The 20,139-nt window shown below is 54.3% G+C and overlaps 1 protein-coding gene across 5 annotated transcripts in view; it reads left to right on the top strand.

Annotated features, from left to right (window-relative positions):
• The window catches only part of TTC39A (tetratricopeptide repeat domain 39A), a 52,043-nt gene that overhangs the window by 20,492 nt on the left and 11,412 nt on the right, over positions 1-20,139 (top strand). For 4 of the 5 annotated variants that reach the window (XR_009518385.1, XM_060005049.1, XM_060005038.1 and 1 more), the window contains exons 3-12: positions 8,025-8,156; positions 9,052-9,128; positions 10,405-10,472; positions 12,870-12,934; positions 14,985-15,084; positions 16,431-16,496; positions 17,835-17,943; positions 18,388-18,455; positions 18,537-18,596; positions 19,522-19,683. Coding sequence is in view for 4 of the 5 variants with exons in the window: in XM_060005049.1 (XP_059861032.1) it covers positions 8,025-8,156; positions 9,052-9,128; positions 10,405-10,472; positions 12,870-12,934; positions 14,985-15,084; positions 16,431-16,496; positions 17,835-17,943; positions 18,388-18,455; positions 18,537-18,596; positions 19,522-19,683 (907 nt within the window). In the remaining variant the exon portion in view is untranslated. Of the gene's footprint in view, positions 1-8,024; positions 8,157-9,051; positions 9,129-10,404; positions 10,473-12,869; positions 12,935-14,984; positions 15,085-16,430; positions 16,497-17,834; positions 17,944-18,387; positions 18,456-18,536; positions 18,597-19,521; positions 19,684-20,139 lie in introns of those variants that run through there. The other variant, XM_060005058.1, reaches the window with a different exon arrangement.

Below are 20,139 nucleotides of genomic sequence, written 5' to 3'. Positions count from 1 at the left end.
CTTCTGGGTCACTATGACCCCTGAGAATCCCATAAAAATGGCTCAGGGTCCCCATTCCACAGCCAGGAACAGCCAGGCCCTCCCCAAGGTCACTGTGACTTCCTTCCCCTCAGGTCTTGCAGCTTCTTCCACTTTGATTTCTTGTTCCCACTGAATCCAGCTCTAAAACAGCCCCTTTTTGTTATTTTCCTCCAAAGCACTGAAGACTTGAGTTGCTTTTACTCAAGGCTTTAGGGCAATGATGACAGTAGTTTAGCCATTTCTTCTAGTGTTGACTGCCTTATTTGTTTTTTTGGCTGCATTGCGCGCAGGCTTTCTCTAGTGCGGTGTGCGGGCTTCTCATTGCGGTGGCTTCTCTTGTTGTGGAGCACAGGCTCTAGGCACGTGGGCTTCAGTAGTTGCAGCACGCGGGCTCAGTGGTTGTGGCACTCGGCCCCTAGAGTGTGCAGTCTTCAGTAGTTGCGGTGCATGGGCTCTAGGGTGCGCAGGCTTCAGTAGTTGTGGCGTGTGGGCTCAGTAGTTGTGGCTTGGGGCTCTAGAGCGCAGGCTCAGTAGTTGTGGCACACGGGCTTAGTTACTCTGTGGTATGTGGGATCTTCCCCGACCTGGGATTGAACCCGGGCCCCCTGCATTGGCAGGCAGATTCTTAACCACTGCACCACCAGGGAATTCCCTGCCTTATTTCTAAATAATATGCTTAGAGTGCTCTTTCTTTACTTACCACTTTTTTCAATTTTTTAAAAACTGAAATTAAGTTGAGATATAATTCACATACCATAAAATTCACTCTTGTTACTTTTTGCTTTTACACATCACCTGATGGTTGACAAGAATTTAGCTTTCTTATACCCCTGCCTCACCTCCCTTCCCTCCTCCTATCATTATATCACAATATCTGGCTAAATCAGTAATCAGTATTTTCATTATTATAACTATGTAATTATGCTCATTGCAGAGACAAGTCTTACATTGTAAGATTACATTTTCTTTCTGGAGTTAATAATTGTCTTGTTTTCTTCATTTGCCTGATTCGCTATACGTTTATCCTGAACTCTTTATAACTACTGCATCAAGTCATGAGGTTTTCCATAAATACTCAGACATATCAGGTAAGCCCTCAGTCCCTCTTTTTCCTGGAAACCTTTCCCCTGGAAGACAGGCCTGTTTACTGGCCACCTTCCAGCCGGCTCCTGGAATCCCCTTTGCTTCTCCCCTGTTTGCTTGGCCTGGCTTTTTCTCTCTCATATCTGTATCCTCCCTCATTTAACTAGAGCAGGTCCTCTAGAAATTTCCAAAGAGAGAGTTGCATGAATATGATCTTTCCCCCTCAGAATTTTGAAGGCGTTGTTTTCTGCCCTGTTTTCTGGCATGTACTGTAGCCGGGAGAATCCTGATTCTTCTTACATGGCATGGGGTCTTTTTTCCTTCTCCAGAGATGTTTAGGATCTTCTCTTTTATTCCTGCAAATCTGAAATTTCACAATGATGTGCCAGAATGTAGGTCTTTTTACTTGGCATTTTTTTTTCTTTGTTTGTTTTGGCTGCGCTGGGTCTTCGTTGCTGCACACGGGCTTCCTCTAGTTGCAGCGAGCGGGGGCTACTCTTCATTACAGTGTGCGGGCTTCTCATTGCAGTGGCTTCTCTTGTTGCCGAGCACAGGCTCTAGGCGCACGGGCTTCAGTAGTTGCAGCACACGGACTCAGTAGTTGTGGCTCATGGGCCCTAGACCACAGGCTCAGTATTGTGGCACACGGGCTTAGTTACTCCGTGGCATGTGGGATCTTCCCAGACCAGGGCTCGAACCCATGTCCCCAGGTTAGCAGGCGGATTCCCAACCACTGCGTCAACGGGGAAGTCCTCTTGGTATTTTTTTATTCGGAAACTGAGTTCTAGGAAATTCTCTCGTATGATCCTTGCACGTTCTGTTTCCCTTTCCTGGGCTTTGTTTAAGGCAGGTATTGGACTTCCTGGATCAGTCCTCTTCTAAGATATTTATCCGCACACCACCCCCCTCGCATTTCTTTATCTTTTTTCCTCTGATTTATGGGAGAGTTCCTCAACCTTATCATTAAATCCACTGACTTTTCTTTCTTGTGTGTAATCATATGATTAATTCCCTAGTACTCTTCAGTGTTCTCTGAATGTTCTTTTTTTCCTAAAACATCTTATTCTTTGTTTATGAGTGCACTGTGTTCTTTATATGTATATTTAAAAATATGAGTGTCCTGAGGATAGGACCTGGCATGTAGCAAGCCCTCTAATAAGTATTTATTGTTGTTATTACTATTAGCACAGAATATTATCTCTTTTAAAAGTATTTTATTCTTTCCCTGCATAATCTTGGCTTTCTCCAGGTTTCCTTTTTCTGTGTAATGGGGGGAGTACTCTCCTCATGGTAGGGTGGGAGGCGCTACCCTGAAATGCCCGATGGTCCCTGGCTGGCTGTCTGGTCGTATTTAAGAGCACATTCACTCAAAGGCCAACTGGAAGGTCTGGGCCAAGAAGCCTTGTAATTGGTGGGATCAGCTTTTGGATGATCTGGCAGAGAGCGGGCCCCAGATGTTAGCTTTTCCAGAGAAGAATCCTCCATTCCTCAGTCTGGACAGAGAGCCCCTGGCTGCCTGAGCTCCGGGACTGGGATAGGGGTGAGGGGCCAGGGGTCTAATCATGTCTGCTGCCTGCTTGCCCGATCCCCTCTTTGCAGCTCTAGGTTGTCCTCTGCCACAACTGGTTCCCCCAGGTCCCCAGGGAAAGCAAGTGCTGGGGTAGGGGGACGGCTTTCCCCAAGCCTCAAGCCAGGCCCGTTCAGTTTCTCTAGACCTGACTGACCCATTGATCTCCTGTCTGGGGTCAGTGGCCCAGCTTCTGAGCGGGGCAGCTCCAGGGCTTGGTGGTCTTGAGTCGTACGGTAGTCCCTCCGCGAGCAGTCCTCACACCTCATCCCCACCCTCTGGGGGGATCCAGCTTGAGGTACGGCAGGGCCGGGTCTGCTCGGGAGTGGGGCCGCTGCCTGAGGCAGGCCAGGCCCCATCTTGCCCCATCACCGAACATCCAGGCTCCCCTCCCAGTGCTTTAGGGAGGCTCCCCGGCTCCCCTTCCCTCCTGGTCACTACCCGTCCCGAAGTGGCTCCTCTCTGCCACTGCCCCCTCAACGCCCTCCTCCCGCCCTCGGCCCCCTCCTCGCTGAGGGGCTGCCTCGCCTTCCCTCACCTCAGGAGGGCCCTCTACTAGGGGTCCTGCAACTCAGGCCCCCGAGAGGCAACGCCTGCCCTGAAGGAAGCACCACAGAGAGAACAGGCTTCCTGTGAGGCCACCTTTCATCTCACACGTGAGGCACTGTAACCTCTCTTTCTCTTGACTCCTGCCCCATTCCGGAAAAGGGTCTTTGCTTTCTTTTGAGTTGAAGCGCTTCCTCCCCAAACAGTGGATGTCATGAGCACACTCCCCGTCCCTTCTTGTGACAACCAAATAATGTTTCCAGAAATTGCTAGCTGTCAGGGGAGAGGTGGGCAGATTCAGTAAAAATACCTCCCCATCTCTGTTAAGAACCACTGGTCTAGACAAAATAATTCTTGCTCAAAAACGGTCTGCTCTCCCCATTCACAGCCACTGAAGCTGTGAAGGATGCTGGGGGTCAGTGTCATCCACTGCTCCCCATAGCACGCGTGGTGTCTCGTTTCACTGTCACCCACACTTTGCCCTCGGGGAGTAACTGGGCTCTCCAAGCCTCCCCCCACCCCAGCTTCTGCTTTCCCTTTTTCACTTCTTTCTTTTTTCTTTCCCCCAAACTAACACCAGAACCTGCATGTTATACTACTTTGTTGTTTGTTTGTTTTACAGCAGGTTCTTATTAGTTATCTGTTTTATACAGATTGGTGTATATATGTCACCATATATACACCATTTGCTTTCCTTTTTTCACTTCTTTGAGTAGCTTCTGGTTTATTTTACTTCACGCTGTGTGTGTCCCTGAGCACTGTCTCTGGAACATGGTAGCTACACTACTCATTTGATGAAAAACATGGTCATGGTTGATAAGCAGCAGGACCAGGATGCACATCCAGCCCCATTCAGCTCCACAACCCACACTTTGCCTCCTGGGCCATCCTGGATCTCAAGCAGGTGGAGTTTCCCTGGCACAGGAGGCCTCACACGTGCCGCGTCTTCCAGGAGGGAGGGAAGGAGGTAGAACAGGTGTGTGGGGCCGAGGGAGGGTGGTGTGCCCCTGCACTGTCCCGGATCCCTCTGGGGGAGGAAGCGAAGTCCCCCGCTGAGAGGAAGGGGCCAGGCTGGTGCTGGGCTGGGGAGGTGGCAGAGACTGGGCAGAAGTTCATGAGTGGCACGATGGGCCGAGGCTGGGGGCCCCGCTCAGAGCGTGCCCGTCCGTGTGGCTGGCGGCTTCCTCCTGCCTTGCTCAGTGGCAGCGCCGCGGAGAAACTAGGCGGTCGCGCGGCTCCTAACCAGGGCAGCGGGAGTTGGCAGGCCAGCAGTGAGGGTTTTGACAAGAGAGTGGCTGGTATGAGGAAGCTCAGCTAGGGGGTCAGGGAGAGAGGACAGGCTGGAGGTGGGGGGATGGGGCAGTGGGAGTGACTGGAGAGAGCGCACAGGCGGCAGGCGGGGAGTCTGTGGCTGGGAGGGTGGGTGGTATCGTGCAGGACTCCAGAAGCAGAGCTGGCCTCTGGGCTGACGGGGAGGTCAAGGTGTGAACCATGGGATGGGGCAGTTGGGCGCCTGGGGCCCGTTCACTCGGCAGCACCTCAGGAGTGCCCTCTTGTGGCCGGCGGTGGGCCGGGTGCTGGGGCTGCAGTACTGAGCGGGGCGTGAGCCCTTCTCAGGGTTCCTCACTGCACCAAGTGAAACAAGTAATAATGGCTTTAGGACCAGCCACATACCTTCCGGGGTGCACTGCGACGTGAAAATGTGGAATTCTTTGTTCAAAAATTATTAAGGGATTCAAAACGGTGACAGCAGAGCATTAAACCAAGCATGGAGCCCCGTGTGACTGCACAGATCGCACACCTGTGTTCAGCCAGCCCCGGAAGTCTTCCTGGAGGAAGTGACATTTAAGTTGAGAGAGGTTGGATGAGAAGGAGTCAGCCAGATGGAGAGGGCATTTCCAGGCAGAGGAACAGCCAGTGCCAAGGCCTGGCAGTGAACAAGGGTCTAGAGTATTTGAGGAAGACAGATAGTCAGCCTGGCTGGGGTGGGGAGAGCTGGGGACGGTCCCAGAAGGGAGAGGGCAGGGTGATGGAAGGTGGACTGGGGATATGAGTCCCCCAGAAGGTGGTTGGGCTGGAGAGGAGGGCGGCGAGGTGGGTCTGAGAGGCGTGGGGGGATTTCATGAGGGTGAAGGAAAGTGGCTTGGAGGCAGGGGGTCTGTCTCTGAGACAGGCTGCAGGGGGGCATCCTCGCCCAGAGAGGTCCTCGGGAAGTAAGGCCTTAGGCTGTGACTGCAGGGGTGTCCCCAGGAAACAGCAGTGGGGTTTGGGTCAGAGTCAGTCGTCCTGATGGTGAGGACAGGATGGCTGATGAATAGCTGACAAGGGCCTGAGCCCTGGCTACTGGCAGAGGAGGGAAGGGCTGGAGGCCGCTGGGCTTAGCAGACCTCCAGGTGGCCAAGGAGTCCCCAGTCCCAACACCCTGCTTTTCCGATGGCTCTTCCAGTGCCCTCCCCATCTTGACAGCTTGTCTAGGCCTGGCAGGTGAGACCCCCATTGGGCATCATGTCCTAGAGGTGGGTCTAGCTCAGAGGTGAGGGGATCGTTGCTTCTAGGGGTCTGGTCGCCATATGTACAACAAGGACTTTGTGGAGTGCAGACTAAACTTGGGGTGCCTGAGGTCCGGGGGGTTGTTATACCTCTGTGCCCTGAATCCCAGTCCAGACCAGAGTTGGGGGCTTCCACGTCATGGGCTGGGGAGGGGCTAGGATTCCCAGCTGCAAGTGCCTGTCGGGGCCTTGGGCCTCAGACTAGAAATTCCATTTCGCCTGCCAGCTGCCCAGGAGGGGCTCTCCCTCCTACTGGGCTGGGCAGGTGTGGCTGAGTCTGGGCCTGGGACCTGGGGGCAAGGAGGGTAAGAGTTGGAGAGGCCTGGGGGAAGGGGATTATCTGGGAGGTGGGTCTGTGTGCTGCCCGGGAAACCCTTCCTCAGGGAGAAAGTTTTTATGTAGGGCAATGACCCTTGACCCTGGCAGGACACAGAGGGACTCAGACTCACATTCATTGAACATCGGTGTTATGGCCCTGGCCTGGGCACCCTACTTAAGTCACCCAAAGTCCTGGGAGAGAAGGGTTATTGTATCCATTTTACAGAGGAAAAGCCTGAGGCTCAGAGAGGCTGCAAGACTCACGAGGATCACACAGCTGGTGACTAGCGAGGCCAGGATTCCAACCTGTGTCTGAGAGACTCTGAAGCCTGAGTTCTGTAACCCCACTGCAGACTGTGGCCTCCTTTCCACAAGCCACTGCCCTCAGATAAGCAGTTCTAGCAGAGACCTGGGAGGTGTCCCAACAGCTGCCAGGACTGGTCTCCTTCATGAACCTTTGACTTCCAAGGATAATATCACCTGAGAATCACCCAGAAGTAAAAAAGCAACTTAATTTACAGAGGTGCTTTATGAATGAGGAACAGGTGAAGTCTTATGATAGAATAGATGGTCTATAAACCTTAGTCATCTTCTCTCTCCCCTGAAGTTCCCAGCATAAGCCTGGCACTGAGGAGTTTGGAAAATAATTAATAAGGGGGTGTAGGGAAGGGAGCAAAAAATCGCTGCAGCATCTACTGTGTGCCAGGCAAGGGTAATCCCCAGCCAGACCCACATGGACTCGGGTGGGCCAGCATTATTGTCCCCATTTTGCAGAAGCATAAATCAAGGCCCAGATACATTGTGACTTCCCCACGTACAGAGGAGGACTGGCATTGGTCCCATCCTTCCTTGCCTGTTGCTCTCTGCGTGTGTTAGATTAAATGCCACCCCTCTTCCCCCCAACACCCTTTAGATGCAAGGTCTGGGGCTGTGGCGGAGCTGGGAGACAGGATGGGGAGGCTTCCTGAGACCGGCTCGCTCAGCCCTGTCACGTTGGTGCTGAGTCAGAGATAAATCTCACACAAGCGCTGTCCTTGAGGAGCCCACAGTCTGGGAGAGAGCTGAGCCTCGGCTGATATAAGTTCAGTGTGACCTGTGCCTCAGTTATAGACACATGCTCCCTTTGGGAGGGAGCCCTGGATTCCCAGTGGCCTTTGAGGCATTTGAGGGCCTTCACAGATGAGTCAGGAGATGCGGGGGTAGGGGATGGGCATTTCAGGCTGAGGGAACAGCAAGGACAAAGGCCTGCAGGAGGGAAGATGTGGGCTTTTCTCGAGGAGAGTGTGTGTGGTTCAGTGTGGTATGGTCTTGAATGTGACCAGATGGTGGGTCAGAAGCATAAGTGATATGAGGGCTGGGCTGGAGAGGTGGGCAGGGCCTGTGATGTGTGGTGCCTTGGGCCCCCAGCATTGTCTCATGGGATGTGGAAGTCACGGGAGGGCTCAGGCAGAGAGCAACAGGATCAGATGATGGGGTGGGGAGAGGCAGGAGGTGGCGAGGTCAGTGAGGTCCAGGGAACAAGGATGGGCAAGCCCGAGGTGGGGCTTGAGGAGAGAAGAGACCCCACAGACAGGACCTGTGGTAGATGGGGCAGCAGGTGAGAGGCAGGCCCTGGCGCAGGGGAGTACCACCTCAGGCCAACACACTGCTGAGCTCTTTCGGAGTCCTCACGGCAGCCTTGCTGCTGCCGTCCATGTGGAATGGGTGAGAAACCGAGGCTCAGATCTGGAGTCACGTAGAGCCACTCAGCAGGAAGAAGAGATGCTGGGATCCGAGGCCGCCTGAGCAGCAATGGAAGGGTCAGCCCTTGGCGAGTCCCTTCCCCTCTCTGGACCTGTGTTTCCTCCCATGCGGGATGGGGGAGGGAACGGTGGGTGATGACACAGGGTCAGCTACCTTGGAGTTCTAGTTTATGCTCTTGTGTCCCTTCTCTCTGGCAGAACCAAGGAGAGCATGTACCACTCACTGACGTATGCCACCATCCTGGAGATGCAGGCCATGATGACCTTTGACCCCCAGGACATCCTACTTGCTGGCAACATGTTGAAGGAGGCCCAGTCACTCTGTCAGAGGTCGCGGCCGGGGGTGTGGACAGGGTTGAGGGGTTGTGAGGCCCATCCTTCTGTCACCTTGGCCTATCCCAGTGCCTAACATGCCACTATTAGTCCTACTCCTTTTGGCTAAGAAAAGGTGTCCCCAAGTGCTAAAACCCATCCCTGTTAGCACTGCCTCAGGAGCTGTGTTGTCTGAGTCAGTCACGGAGGGCTTCCAGGGGCCAGGCTGGCTTGGAAGGAGACAAATCCTGGCTCTGTCACGTAATAACTCGCTGACCTTGGGCAAGCCCCTTTCTGGTCTGAACTTTCCTCATCTGTGAAATGGGTGTGATGACAGGGTTGTTGTGGGGACTGAATGAAGACTTCGGTTACGGGACCTGGTGCATAGTTTGTGTTCAGTACACGTTAACTGCCTGTATGCGTGAATGAATAGACCCTCAGGGTTCGTGCACAGGTGGAGTTGTCATTCACTGGGACACACCCCTGCCTGCCCTAGGCCAGGCCCTGTGCTGGGCACTAGCCACCCAGGGAATCATCAGACCCCGGCCCCTCTGACGCCTGAACTGCCTGATCGGGGAGACAGGCACAGACAGTAACATCCCAGCCCGATGCAGGGAGGCTCATGGGGTCGTGGGGGTCCAGCTGGAGGAGCAGGAAAGGCATCCTGGAGGAGGTGATGCCAGAGCTGGGTCCTGTAGGGTGACTAGGAACTGGCCAGGGTATAGCAGGCAGGGGAGGGGCCTCCATGCAGAGGCAACAGCAGGGGCAAGGGTGTGAGAAGGCCTGGACTGGGGGGAGTTGCCAGGAGTTTAGTGTGTGGAGTCCTACGGGAGGGGCAGGAGATGCTGTGGGAGGCACACGGGCGCCTCGCTCACCCTCCCTGAATGACCTGAGATCCCATTTTCCTCTTCAGGCACCGGAGGAAGTCCTCTGTAACAGATTCCTTCAACAACCTGTTGCACCGCCCCACTATGGACCAATTCACGGAAGGTGTGGCATCTGGGATGTGCTCTCAACTCTGCTGACGCCAGGCAGCCCGGTTCCAGGCCCAGGAAGGGGTGGGAAGGGACAGGTGTCCTCCCAGTTGTCACCCAGGGGGCCGGGCCCTGCCCTAGACACTGGGACACAGATGGGTCAGACCTGGGGCCTTTTGAGGACTGGTCTCAGGTGGCGGGGGTGGGGGTGGGGTGGTGAGGGCGGGGGAGCAGGTGAGACTCACTTACCTGACAGTATTACCTGCTGGAAATTAGGTATGAAAATGCTGTCACAAGGTCCATGCACTTTGCTCCTCAGGCCAGTGTGGGCTTAGGACTGTGTGTGCAGTTAGGTTTACTGGTTTAATTATCTTAGTGATCTCACGTGCTCCTGCGGGGAATGTGGTCCTAGAGGCTGACACACTGAGATGAAACAGCTGGGGGCCGTGGAAGAGAAGGTCTGGGCCGCCAGAGCCATGTGGCATCTTTGTGCCGTGACCACATGTGGCAGTCCTGGAGACAGCAGCAGCCAACCATAAGCAATTTGGGGCCCTTTAGTGCAGGGGCAAATGGCCCTCCCCACCTCGAGAGCCCTTTGAAGGTTCCAGTGCAAAACAGTGCTTATGATGGTGCCACTCTCTCCTTCCTACCTTCCATGGCTCCCTGCTGCCCACAGGACCAAATCTGCAGGCCTCCACCAGTGTTTAAGACCCTTTACAGCCAGACTTCTGCCCCTCATCTTTCCCTGTCCCCTAAATCTCTCCCTGCTCCACCCCATTTCAACCTTCTGTGGCCCAGCTGTCCCCCAGGCACCTGAGTTGTTTGGCTTTCCTGGGCCTCTGCCGAGAAAGCTCTTCCTGCCTCATCCTTCCATCCCATGTTCAATTCAAATAGCCCAACTCAGGTGTCTTCTTCTGGAAGTCTTTCCTGACTCCTCGGGCTGTGTTCGTTCTCCTTCCTTACTTCTGCAGCCTGCGGCTTCCCTGGGTTTATCCATTCATCCCAGCACTGTAGGGGTGTTGGTGCACAGCACCTACAGTGACGCCCGGAGGACAAGAGAACAAGGCCCAGGGCCCTGTGCTGACATTCTCGGGGGTGGGGTCGGGGGTGTGAGCTAATTCAGGGCAATGGTGCCTGCCACCAGGCAACCTGGTGATGGGGATTCGGGAGGTGGCAGGCAGGTGCTGACTCAGGCTCCCTTTGCCTTTGGGGAAGTGGGATGAGGAGGATTTGGCCCAAGCCTCCTGCCAAGAGTCCCAGGAGGCCGCAGGGCTTTGGTTTTCTCCCTGCAGTGGAAATCCACGCTGAGGTCTGCTACGCAGAGTGCCTGCTGCAGAGAGCAGCCCTGACCTTCCTGCAGGTAGGAACCCTCTTCTTGTACAAGCAGCCTGGGGGTTTCAGAAGATGGGTCACCACGTCTTAGCCTGAAGGGTCTAGAGCAGCCATGCCCAGCCCCCTTGGGGTTGAGGCGAGGACTGAGGCTCCGTCACCCCAACACTCCTGGCCCTGGGCAGGCTCAGTGGCAGAGGTGATGGGCCTTACCCCTCCACACGGAGCACACGCGTTCCCACCCACTACCAGGATGTGCTTCCACCTCGTGACTGCTGCTTCCCTGCTGTTTTCATGTCACAGGGGTGACAGAGCCTGCTTTACGTTTGATTCATTCAGCAGACTAGTCTGAATGAATCAAACGTGATTCATTCAAGAACTTGACTTGTAGAACCTGCAACATACCAGGCTTTGTATGTACATTACAGGCATGTTGTTTTTACATACATTATACACATTGCATTTTTTTTTTTTTTTAAGATGTTGGGGGTAGGAGTTTATTAATTTATTTATTTTTGCTGTGTTGGGTCTTCGTTTCTGTGTGAGGGCTTTCTCTAGTTGTGGCAAGCGGGGGCCACTCTTCATCGCGGTGCGCGGGCCTCTCACTATCGCGGCCTCTCTTGTTGCGGAGCACAGGCTCCAGACGTGCAGGCTCAGTAGTTGTGGCTCACAGGCCTAGTTGCTCCGCGGCATGTGGGATCCTCCCATACCAGGGCTTGAACCCGTGTCCCCTGCATTAGCAGGCAGATTCTCAACCACTGCGCCACCAGGGAAGCCCCTGCATGTTTGTTTTTACCTACATTTCTATGTATTATTTAATCAGCACCTCCCAGGCCTATGATGGGGAGGATTAGTGGGGGAGGAACCGCTTTCCCAGGGTCACATGGTTAGCAAATGGCAGAGCTGGGATTTGAACCAGGTCTGGCCAACTCAGAGCCTATGCTCCTCACCACAGTGGAAATTATGAGAACCATCATCATCATGATTTTACCAAAAAGCCTGGATTATAATTATAAAATATAATCATCATGTAAATAGGTGTACTGGGGTGGAGAGGCACCTATAAATTTTATTGTTGGGGTACTGTTTATTTTTGTTAGTGATTTTTCTGTCTTTTTGGACCTCAGATGATTAGAATTGGATTAATCTGAATTCTTCGTTAGGATCACTGTAATAATTGCACCATGACTGGCCTTTTATTTCCGTTGTTTGTTTACCCTATTATTACACATAATAATCACCCACGAACCCCCCACCCAACCGGAGAACAGAACCCTGCTGGCACATCTCCTTGCCCTCTGCCTCCCTTCCCCCAGGGGGAACCACTACCTAGAGTTTGTATTTATCATCACCCGCCCTATTTTTTTTTTTTTTTTTGCGGTATGCGGGCCTCTCACTGTTGTGGCCTCTCCCGTTGCGGAGCACAGGCTCCAGACACGCAGGCTCAGCGGCCATGGCTCATGGGCCCAGCCGCTCCGCGGCATGTGGGATCTTCCCGGACCGGGGCACGAACCCACGTCCCCTGCGTCGGCAGGCGGACTCTCAACCACTGCACCACCAGGGAAGCCCCCCCGCCCTATTTTTTAAAAATGGTTTTCTTGGCTTCCTATTCATGTCTGAACAGCATATTGTTATGTTTTAGTTGCCTTTGAGCTTCTTAAGGCCTCAAGCTGTGTGGGACTTGCTTTCTTCACCCAACCGTACGTGGCAGTGTAATACTGCCTTCTATGAATATACCAGTTTGTTTATCCATTATCCTGCTGAAGGATATCTGGGTTGTTTCCGGTTCTTGGCTGCTATGAACCGTGATTCTGTGAGCATTCTTGAAGATGTTCATCCATTTCTCTTGGGTGTATACCTGGGAGTGGAACTGTCAGGTGGACTGTAGGTATTGGTGCTTTTTTTTTTTTTGGCTGCACTGTGTGGCATGCGGGATCTTAGTTCCCCAACCAGGGTTCGAACCTGTGTCCCCTCTAGTGGAAGCATGGAGTCATAATCACTGGACCGCCAGGGAAGTCCCTAGGTACTGGTGCTTTAAATTACAAATGTGATAAATACCTGCTTGTTGTAAAAAAACACAAGCAATCAAAAAACGAACGTCTCCCTTCTTTCCCCACAGTTCCGCCACTGTTAACCGGTGGGAGCATCTCCTCCAGGCCTCTCTCCACGCACATAGTATATGTACATATGAGCCTGCTACAGGAGGTTGTGGTTGAGCCCTGGGCATTGTGGAGGTCTTGTTTGGCAAGCAAGACCCTTATCTCAAGTACCAGGGGTAGAGTGGGGAGGCCTCTGACCCCACCCACGTGGGGCCCCTCATAAAGCTGGGCCCAGGGAGGGCCAGGCAGTATCCAGAGCCTTGTATGATCCCTCTCAAGCCTGTGGCTACCCACCCAGGCCCGGCTCTTAGCATCTCTCCCCCCTGCAGGACGAGAACATGGTGAGCTTCATCAAGGGTGGCATCAAAGTTCGAAACAGCTACCAGACCTACAAGTGAGTGGGGCTGGCCTGGGGGGCCTGAGGCCACAGCATCTACTGCCCTGTGTCCCTCAGGCTGCTTTGTGGGAGGTAGAGGGCACTGGCTGGAGGCAGGAAACCTAGAATGCTATGTGACCTCAGATAGATTTCTGTACCCTCAGGACTTCAGTTTTCTGGAATATTATTCCCCTGGGTGTATCCGTTCATTTGGTCCCCCTGGGAGCTGACTCTGTGCCTGACCCTGAGCTAGGGGAAAACAAGGCACATGTTCTGTACAAACAGCTCGGTCTGGTGGGGGTGGGAGAAAGACACAGGAACAGTCATTTTGAGAATAGCCGCAGGACTCCTACACATCCGTAAAGGCCCCGTCCAAATGCCGCTTTCCCCATGAAGCCTTCCTTGAACCCTCCAGTACACAGGGATGATGCTTACATAATACACACCACCTCTCCAAACTGGGAGCTCCTCGAGAGCCAGATTATTTCCATGTCATCTCAGCACTGGGCCACACGTAGGCCGTGTTTATGGGGCAAAGACTGAAGACTCAGTCCAGAGCGCTTCTGCCCAATGTGGTCCTGCAATCCTTATCTACAATTCCAAAATCAGAAAAGCTCTGAAAATAATTAACCCTCCCCACTGCCCCAATTTTGGCATTGAAACTACTTTTCCATTAAAAGTTGACTGGAATTGACTTGAGACTATCATCTTTATTTTCCCCACTTAATGTGACTATTTCCCTGCAGAGAGATGGTGAGTTTGATTTCCAGGTACTACTGGGGTATAGCACACCATGCAGTATATGGACACCACACTGCTTTGTGGGTCCTGCTGGAATTGTTCAGGGAAACCAGACTGTGTTCTGGCCCTTGTAGTCTCCCTACCAGCTGCCAGAGTGATGTTTTCAAAGCACAAACCTTGTCAGGTCAGTCAGTCCCTGCCAACTCCTGAGACCCCCTCTTGCTCTTAGAATAAACTCCTGGGTCCTGCCGAGTCATTCCTGGGAGGTCCCCCTGTCCTCCTAGCCGTAGCTCCCGTCCCACCGTGCCTCAGACATTTGGGCCTTCCCTCAGGTTTTCAAACATGCCAGATTTCTACCTCAGGGCCCTGGGACACACTGTCTTCTCTGCCAGGAACACTTTGTGCCAGGCTAACTCCTCATCACTCAGTTTTCAGCTCAGATGTCAGCTCCTTGAGGAAACCTTCCCAGAACCCCAAACTAGGCCAGGCTCCAGGGTTCCTCTTCATCCTCACAGTGACTCGATAGGGGTCCGTCTCTAAGAGCGGGAGAGTTGTGAGGACAGCAGCTTGATGGCTTTGCTCCCTGCTGTCCTCCGGTGCTTGGCACAGAGAAACCTTAGTCCGTGTTTGCTGAGCAAATGCCCTCAAGATGCTCGTGTCCTGGAAGGGAGGCAGGTACATCTTTAAAGCCCCTGTCCTGCTCCAGACAGACTGGGATATGGACTCTGAGCTATTGGTGACCAGAAGAAAGAGGGTTGGATTCCAACCAAGAGACTCCAGGAAGACTTCCTCAAGGAGGCGGTGTTGGAGTTAACCCAGTGGTTCCCAACTGGGGGCGGTTTTTCCTCCCACGAGACGTTTGGCTGTGTCTGGAGACATTTTGATTGTCATACTGGGGGAGGTTGCTGCTGGCATCCAGTGGGTAGAGGCCAGGGCTGCTGCTGAGCACCCCAGGATGCACAGGACGGCCTCCCGCCCCCACCTGAACAAAGAAATTATCCGGTTATCCAGCCTAAAATACTAGTAGTGCCGAGGTTGAGAAACTGTCCTAGACAGAATGCAGAGCACGAGCAAATGCCTAGATGTTGGACGAGGCGGGTGTGCTAGGGCTGATATAGCTGAAATTCAAGAGCAAGCGGTGTGTCATTACGATGGGAGATGGGGCTAGAAATTCCTCGAATATCAGCTCTCCGGATTGCCAGACGGTTACAGATCCACGGCCAGGGAGTTCTGAGATCAGCTAGGAGTATAGGGGCAACTTGGGCCCAGCTGGAAGAGGACCCAGCCCCCCACATGTGGCTGAAACAGGCTTTGCATCCCTCCGCAGGGAGCTAGACAGCCTCGTGCAGTCCTCACAGTACTGCAAGGGAGAGAACCACAGGCACTTTGAAGGAGGAGTGAAGCTCGGTGTGGGAGCCTTCAACCTGGTGAGTGGGCATGCCCTTCCCACATCCACAGTGTCTGGGTTCAAGATTAATCTCCCCTGCACATCCCTGCCCTACCCATGGTCTCTGCCGAGCTACTATCCCACGCCCCAGTGATGAAGCAGACACGTGGCCAGCCTGGGGGCTCACAGCTGGGGTGGAGATGGGGGCTGGCCATGGCTCCGGAGTCCCTTCTGTGCGTTTCTTCCCAGGGCAAGTTGAAAGCTTGAAATCCACTATAGTGGCAGCGTTTACAGCACCAGAAACTGACAAACACAATACATGGGGGCCTTTTCCTCCCTGGAGGGCTGGTGGTTAAACATTGACCAGTGGCAGGGAAGGAGACAGGCCTGGAAACAGCTGACGACCCACAGGGAACAGAGAGCCAGGACTCCTTCCTGGGGGAGCCCGGGAAGGTTTCACAGAGGGGATAATATTTGAGCTGGATCTGGAAGGATCCATAAGCGGAGGACGTTTTCCAGGCAGGAAGGGCATTCTAGGCAGAGGGCACAGTGAGCTGAGGCAGGGAGGCTCAGAAGAAAGAATTGTGCCTGCTCCTGGAAGGAGGAGCCGCTCTCTGACGATTCAGACTTCTGGCCCTGGGTGGCCAGGGACTTACCCAAAAGTGTGAGTGTGGCAGGGGGTGGCTCTCTCCCCTCTAGGCAAAGCCTGTTCTGATGGGGGTCCCTACCCCTCTCTGGGTTCCAGATTCCCCCTGTGTAAAATGGGAGCAGTGATCCCGGCCCAAGTGCTGGGAAATACCAGCTGCCAAGTGCATCAGATACTTCAGCAGGTTGTAGCTGGACTGCCTGCGGTTCGAGAACCGGCTCCACCTCTGACGAGCTGTGGTGCCTCGGACATATCCCGTCACTTATCTGTGCCCTGTTTCTCCGTCTGTTGAGAGGGGTTAGTGACCCCTTCTTTGCAGGACTGTTCTGAGGATCAAATGCAATGACAGAGCCCCTGTTACAAAGTAGGGATTCAGTGTAATAACAATAGCTAACTGCTAGGTGCAGGCCCTATTATGTGCTTCACATATATTAATTTGATCCATCTGGTAGGGGCTATTATTATTCCCATTTTACAGATGAGGAAACTGAGGCAGAGAGAGGAAATGTAGCTGCCCGAGCTGGGAGTGGTGAGACTAGGATTTAGACGCAGTCGGCTCCTAATTGTCACTCTGTAGTGCCTCTATCTGGGGAAGCTGGCTTTCAGAAACCTAGGGCCTCCTCATGGGCATTCCAGAGACAGGGCCTGCACCTCTGGGATTACCCCCAGGACTCTGGAGACTTGGAGATTGGGAGGGTCAGCCCCCACCCCTTCACGTGTCCACCTGCCTCTTCCTGCAGACGCTGTCCATGCTTCCTACCAGGATCCTGCGGCTGCTAGAGTTCGTGGGGTTTTCAGGAAACAAGGTAACCACCTTCCTTCTGGGGATCTCCACCTGCTCAGCCCCAGGGCTGGAGCTCAGCTGAACAGGGTGAGGCTGAGGGGCTGCGGGGCCTGAGTGCCAGTCCTGGCTCAGCCCCCCTCAGTGTGTGGCCCTGGACAAGGCTCAGACCTCTCTGGACCTCAGTCTCCTCTCCTGCAAATGAGGCCATTGATCCCTGCCAGGCCCTTCCCAGGGTAGAGAGGCTCTCGGGTAAGGGTGGGTGTGAAGAGCAGCTCCTGGGGTCCTTCAGGGGCTTGGGACCATATTCTCTGAGCCTGGCAGGTGTCAGGAACCTGGTCCTTCTCCCCTCAGAAGACCTTGAGCAAGTCCCTTCCCTTGGGACCATTTTCTGGTCTGGGAGATGCCCAAGGGAAGCCCTACTGTGCATTGGGCCTTGAGGTGGAAACCAGAGGACTCAGGCACCCAGAGGCTTTACTGAGGGCAGGAATCTGAGTGCCAGGTAGCAGATCAGGGAGGGCTCCCTGGTGGAGGAGGCCTGATGTGGTACAAGAAGCATTAACCTGGAACTCAGGGGCCCTGGGTCAGTCCAGCCTCATCCCCTTCTCCCTGTGAGTCTGAGCAAGGCCCGCCCTCCTCTGGGCCTCTTTGTTTTGTAAAACAAGGGGCTTTTTTTTTTTTTTTTTTACATCAGGTCAATGTTTCTCCAACTTGGACTTTCTCCAGCCCTTCCTGATTTTTGCCATGTCCACACACCTCTGTATTATTACTTATGTATCATTTTTCTCAAATGTGATTCATATTTTTTACTTAAATTTATTTAAAGGAAACATTACTACACAGAAAACCCGTATTATGTGGCACGATCAGAACATAATCATAACAATTAATACAAGAACTGAGCAATCTTACGAAAGCCCTGTCTGTGCCCTGAGCCTGTGGTTAGGATTATCTGCCTCCTTGTCATTCCTACTCCCCCACCAGACTTGGGGCTACTCAGGGCTTGGGTGCCCACTATGGGGACTGAGAATAAAAGGGGGGATGGGGAAGGGGCTATTGAGGAGGTAGGGGACACCCACGCCTTTGCCCTGGCTGTGGCAGCGGTGTCCCCTGCCCTCAGGAAGATGGCTGAGGCACTGAGAGGGGCAGCCCCTCGTTCGAGGTTGCACAGCCTGGGAGCAGCTGACCCGGCCTCCAGGGCTCCAGACTCGGAGTCCAGCACTCTCTGGTCTCTTCTGTGGCAGCGTTGCCCTCACACCTGTCCAGTGACCTCCCAGGCTCCTCCCCCCCTCCCTGGGTCCCATGGAGGACCCTGGGGAGCTCAGGCCTTGCTGGCCTCAGCCAGTCCCCATCTTTCCTCCAGGACTACGGGCTGCTGCAGCTGGAGGAGGGGGCATCGGGGCACAGCTTCCGCGCCGTGCTCTGTGTCATGCTGCTGCTGTGCTACCACACCTTCCTCACCTTTGTGCTCGGTAGGCGTGCGCTCGGGGCGAGTGCTGGGGCCTCTGGGCTTTGGTGGGCTCTAAGGGCAGGGGGTGAGAGGGCAAGGGGCTGCAGACCCTGCTCGGGCCCCCAAGACTGGGGATGGGGCACTGAAACCAGAAACAGCAGAGCCGAGTCAACTGTCCTGGGGCCTGGCCTGCTGACCACTCGCTTCCTCACAGTGTGGCTGGGTTCCAGCCCCAGTTTTCTCATCTGTGAAATGGGGGTGGGTAATGCCCACCGCAGAGAGGGTGTGAGGATGCTGTAGGCTGTACTGTCTAATTCAATCCTCACATCACCCTGGAGATAGAAGAGTTATCATCCCCATTTCACAGAGGGGAAACGGAGACCCTGAGAAGCCCCTGGTAGGTTGCTGGGAGGCGGATCACCAGGGAGGATGGTGACGTGTCCTATTGTCCCCCCACCTCCTTCAGGCACTGGGAACGTCAACATCGCGGAGGCAGAGAAGCTCTTGAGACCCTACCTGAAGCGATACCCTAAGGTGAGCCCTACCTCCTGGCAGATACTCCCAGCCCACGTGTGCCTTGTGGACCCACACGGACCCACATGCGTGTTGTTGCAGGGCGCCATCTTCCTGTTCTTTGCGGGGCGGATTGAAGCCATTAAAGGCAATGTTGACGCAGTGAGTAATGGGGGTCGGAGCCGGTGCTGGAGGGCCCTCGGGTCTCCCAGGCCAGTAGGAAGACAGATACACACAGACGAACTCAGGGACAGGGCAGACTGGGAGGAGGGCCCCGAGAGAGGACTTACGGGAGAGCGGGGGCAGGAGAGGCACTTCCAACTGAGGCAGTCTGGGAAGACGAGGGAGGAGTTGGCATTTGTGGTGAGTAGGATTTGAACGGGAGATGGAAGGCTACCGCATCCTTGAGTAAGGCAGAGAGGTGGGAAGACCCGCTGTCCAGGGCAGGGTGACAGGCTGGAACCTGGTGCCAGGGGCTGAAGCGGGCACCTTGAGGGTCTGGCTAAGGAGTCTGGGCTCTGTAGGTGGGAGGGAGCCGTCGAAGGGGTGAGAGAGGGGCGGGTCACGGTCCGGGCAGAATCCCCAGCATTAAACCAAGGCCCAGGACGGACTCTGTGACCTGGAGTTCTGGCGTCTCCCGCTGGTCCTGGCTGTGGTTCCTCAGGCAGCAGGACAGATACCCCAGGTCCAGGTCACTTCATGGGGGCTTCTGGAACCTTTGGAATTTGCTCTGAGGCATAGACGTTATATCACTTTAAGATTAGCACTTTCCACTGCCTGTTATCCCTCTATTATAGCTCTGTCCCACCCTTTCATTTTGTGCTGCAAGACCAGAGTCCCCAGGAGGGGCAGTAACTGGGCCCAAGGTCGTGTAAGACTTAGGCGGTAGAACCAGGACTGGAGGCCACAACTCCTGTCTCCCTGATGCTGCCCCTCGCCCCCTCCCCGAGCCTGGCACAGGGCTGGGCCGCTGTGCACGGCAGGAGGCTGGGGCTACTGTGGAGCTGGACGGGGACAGAGGGTGCAGAGAGCGGGGCGGGGGCGGGCCAGGGGACACCCACCGAGGCTGACCAGCAGGTTCCCACAGGCCATCCGGCGGTTCGAGGAGTGCTGCGAGGCCCAGCAGCACTGGAAGCAGTTCCACCACATGTGCTACTGGGAGCTGATGTGGTGCTTCACCTACAAGGGCCAGTGGAAGATGGCCTACTTCTACGCAGACCTGCTCAGCAAGGAGAACTCCTGGTCCAAGGTGGGCTGACACCATGTGCTGGGGGCACGGGGGGGCCAGGCCAACCCACACTGGCCATGAGCCCCCAGAGCAAGGGCCAAACCCCTAACTGAACGCAGATGTCTCAGCTGGAATTTAACCAAAACCACAAATTCTACCAGGCCTCAGGGTTGGAAAAAACTAAAGACCATGAGGAACAGATGACCTTTAGAACTAGAGTGTGTCGAGATTTTTAGTCACAAGGGACAGAAGTGTGTTGTGACTCACATGGTCTATATGAGTGTCGCCCAACAGAACTTTCCATTACCGTGGAAATGCTCTATTTTTTTTTGTAATTAATTTATTAATTTATTTTTGGCTGCGTTGGGTCTTCGTTGCTGTGCGTGGTCTTTCTCTAGCTGCAGCGAGCGGGGGCTGCTCTTCGTTGCGGTGTGCGGGCTTCTCTTGTTGCGGAGCACAGGCTCTAGGTGCGCAGGC

The sequence above is a fragment of the Delphinus delphis genome, chromosome 1, assembly GCF_949987515.2.
Source record: "Delphinus delphis chromosome 1, mDelDel1.2, whole genome shotgun sequence".
Classification (NCBI taxonomy): Eukaryota; Metazoa; Chordata; class Mammalia; order Artiodactyla; family Delphinidae; genus Delphinus; species Delphinus delphis.
Note: the sequence above shows the minus strand (reverse complement) of the source record. Positions and strands in the feature narration are given on the sequence as shown.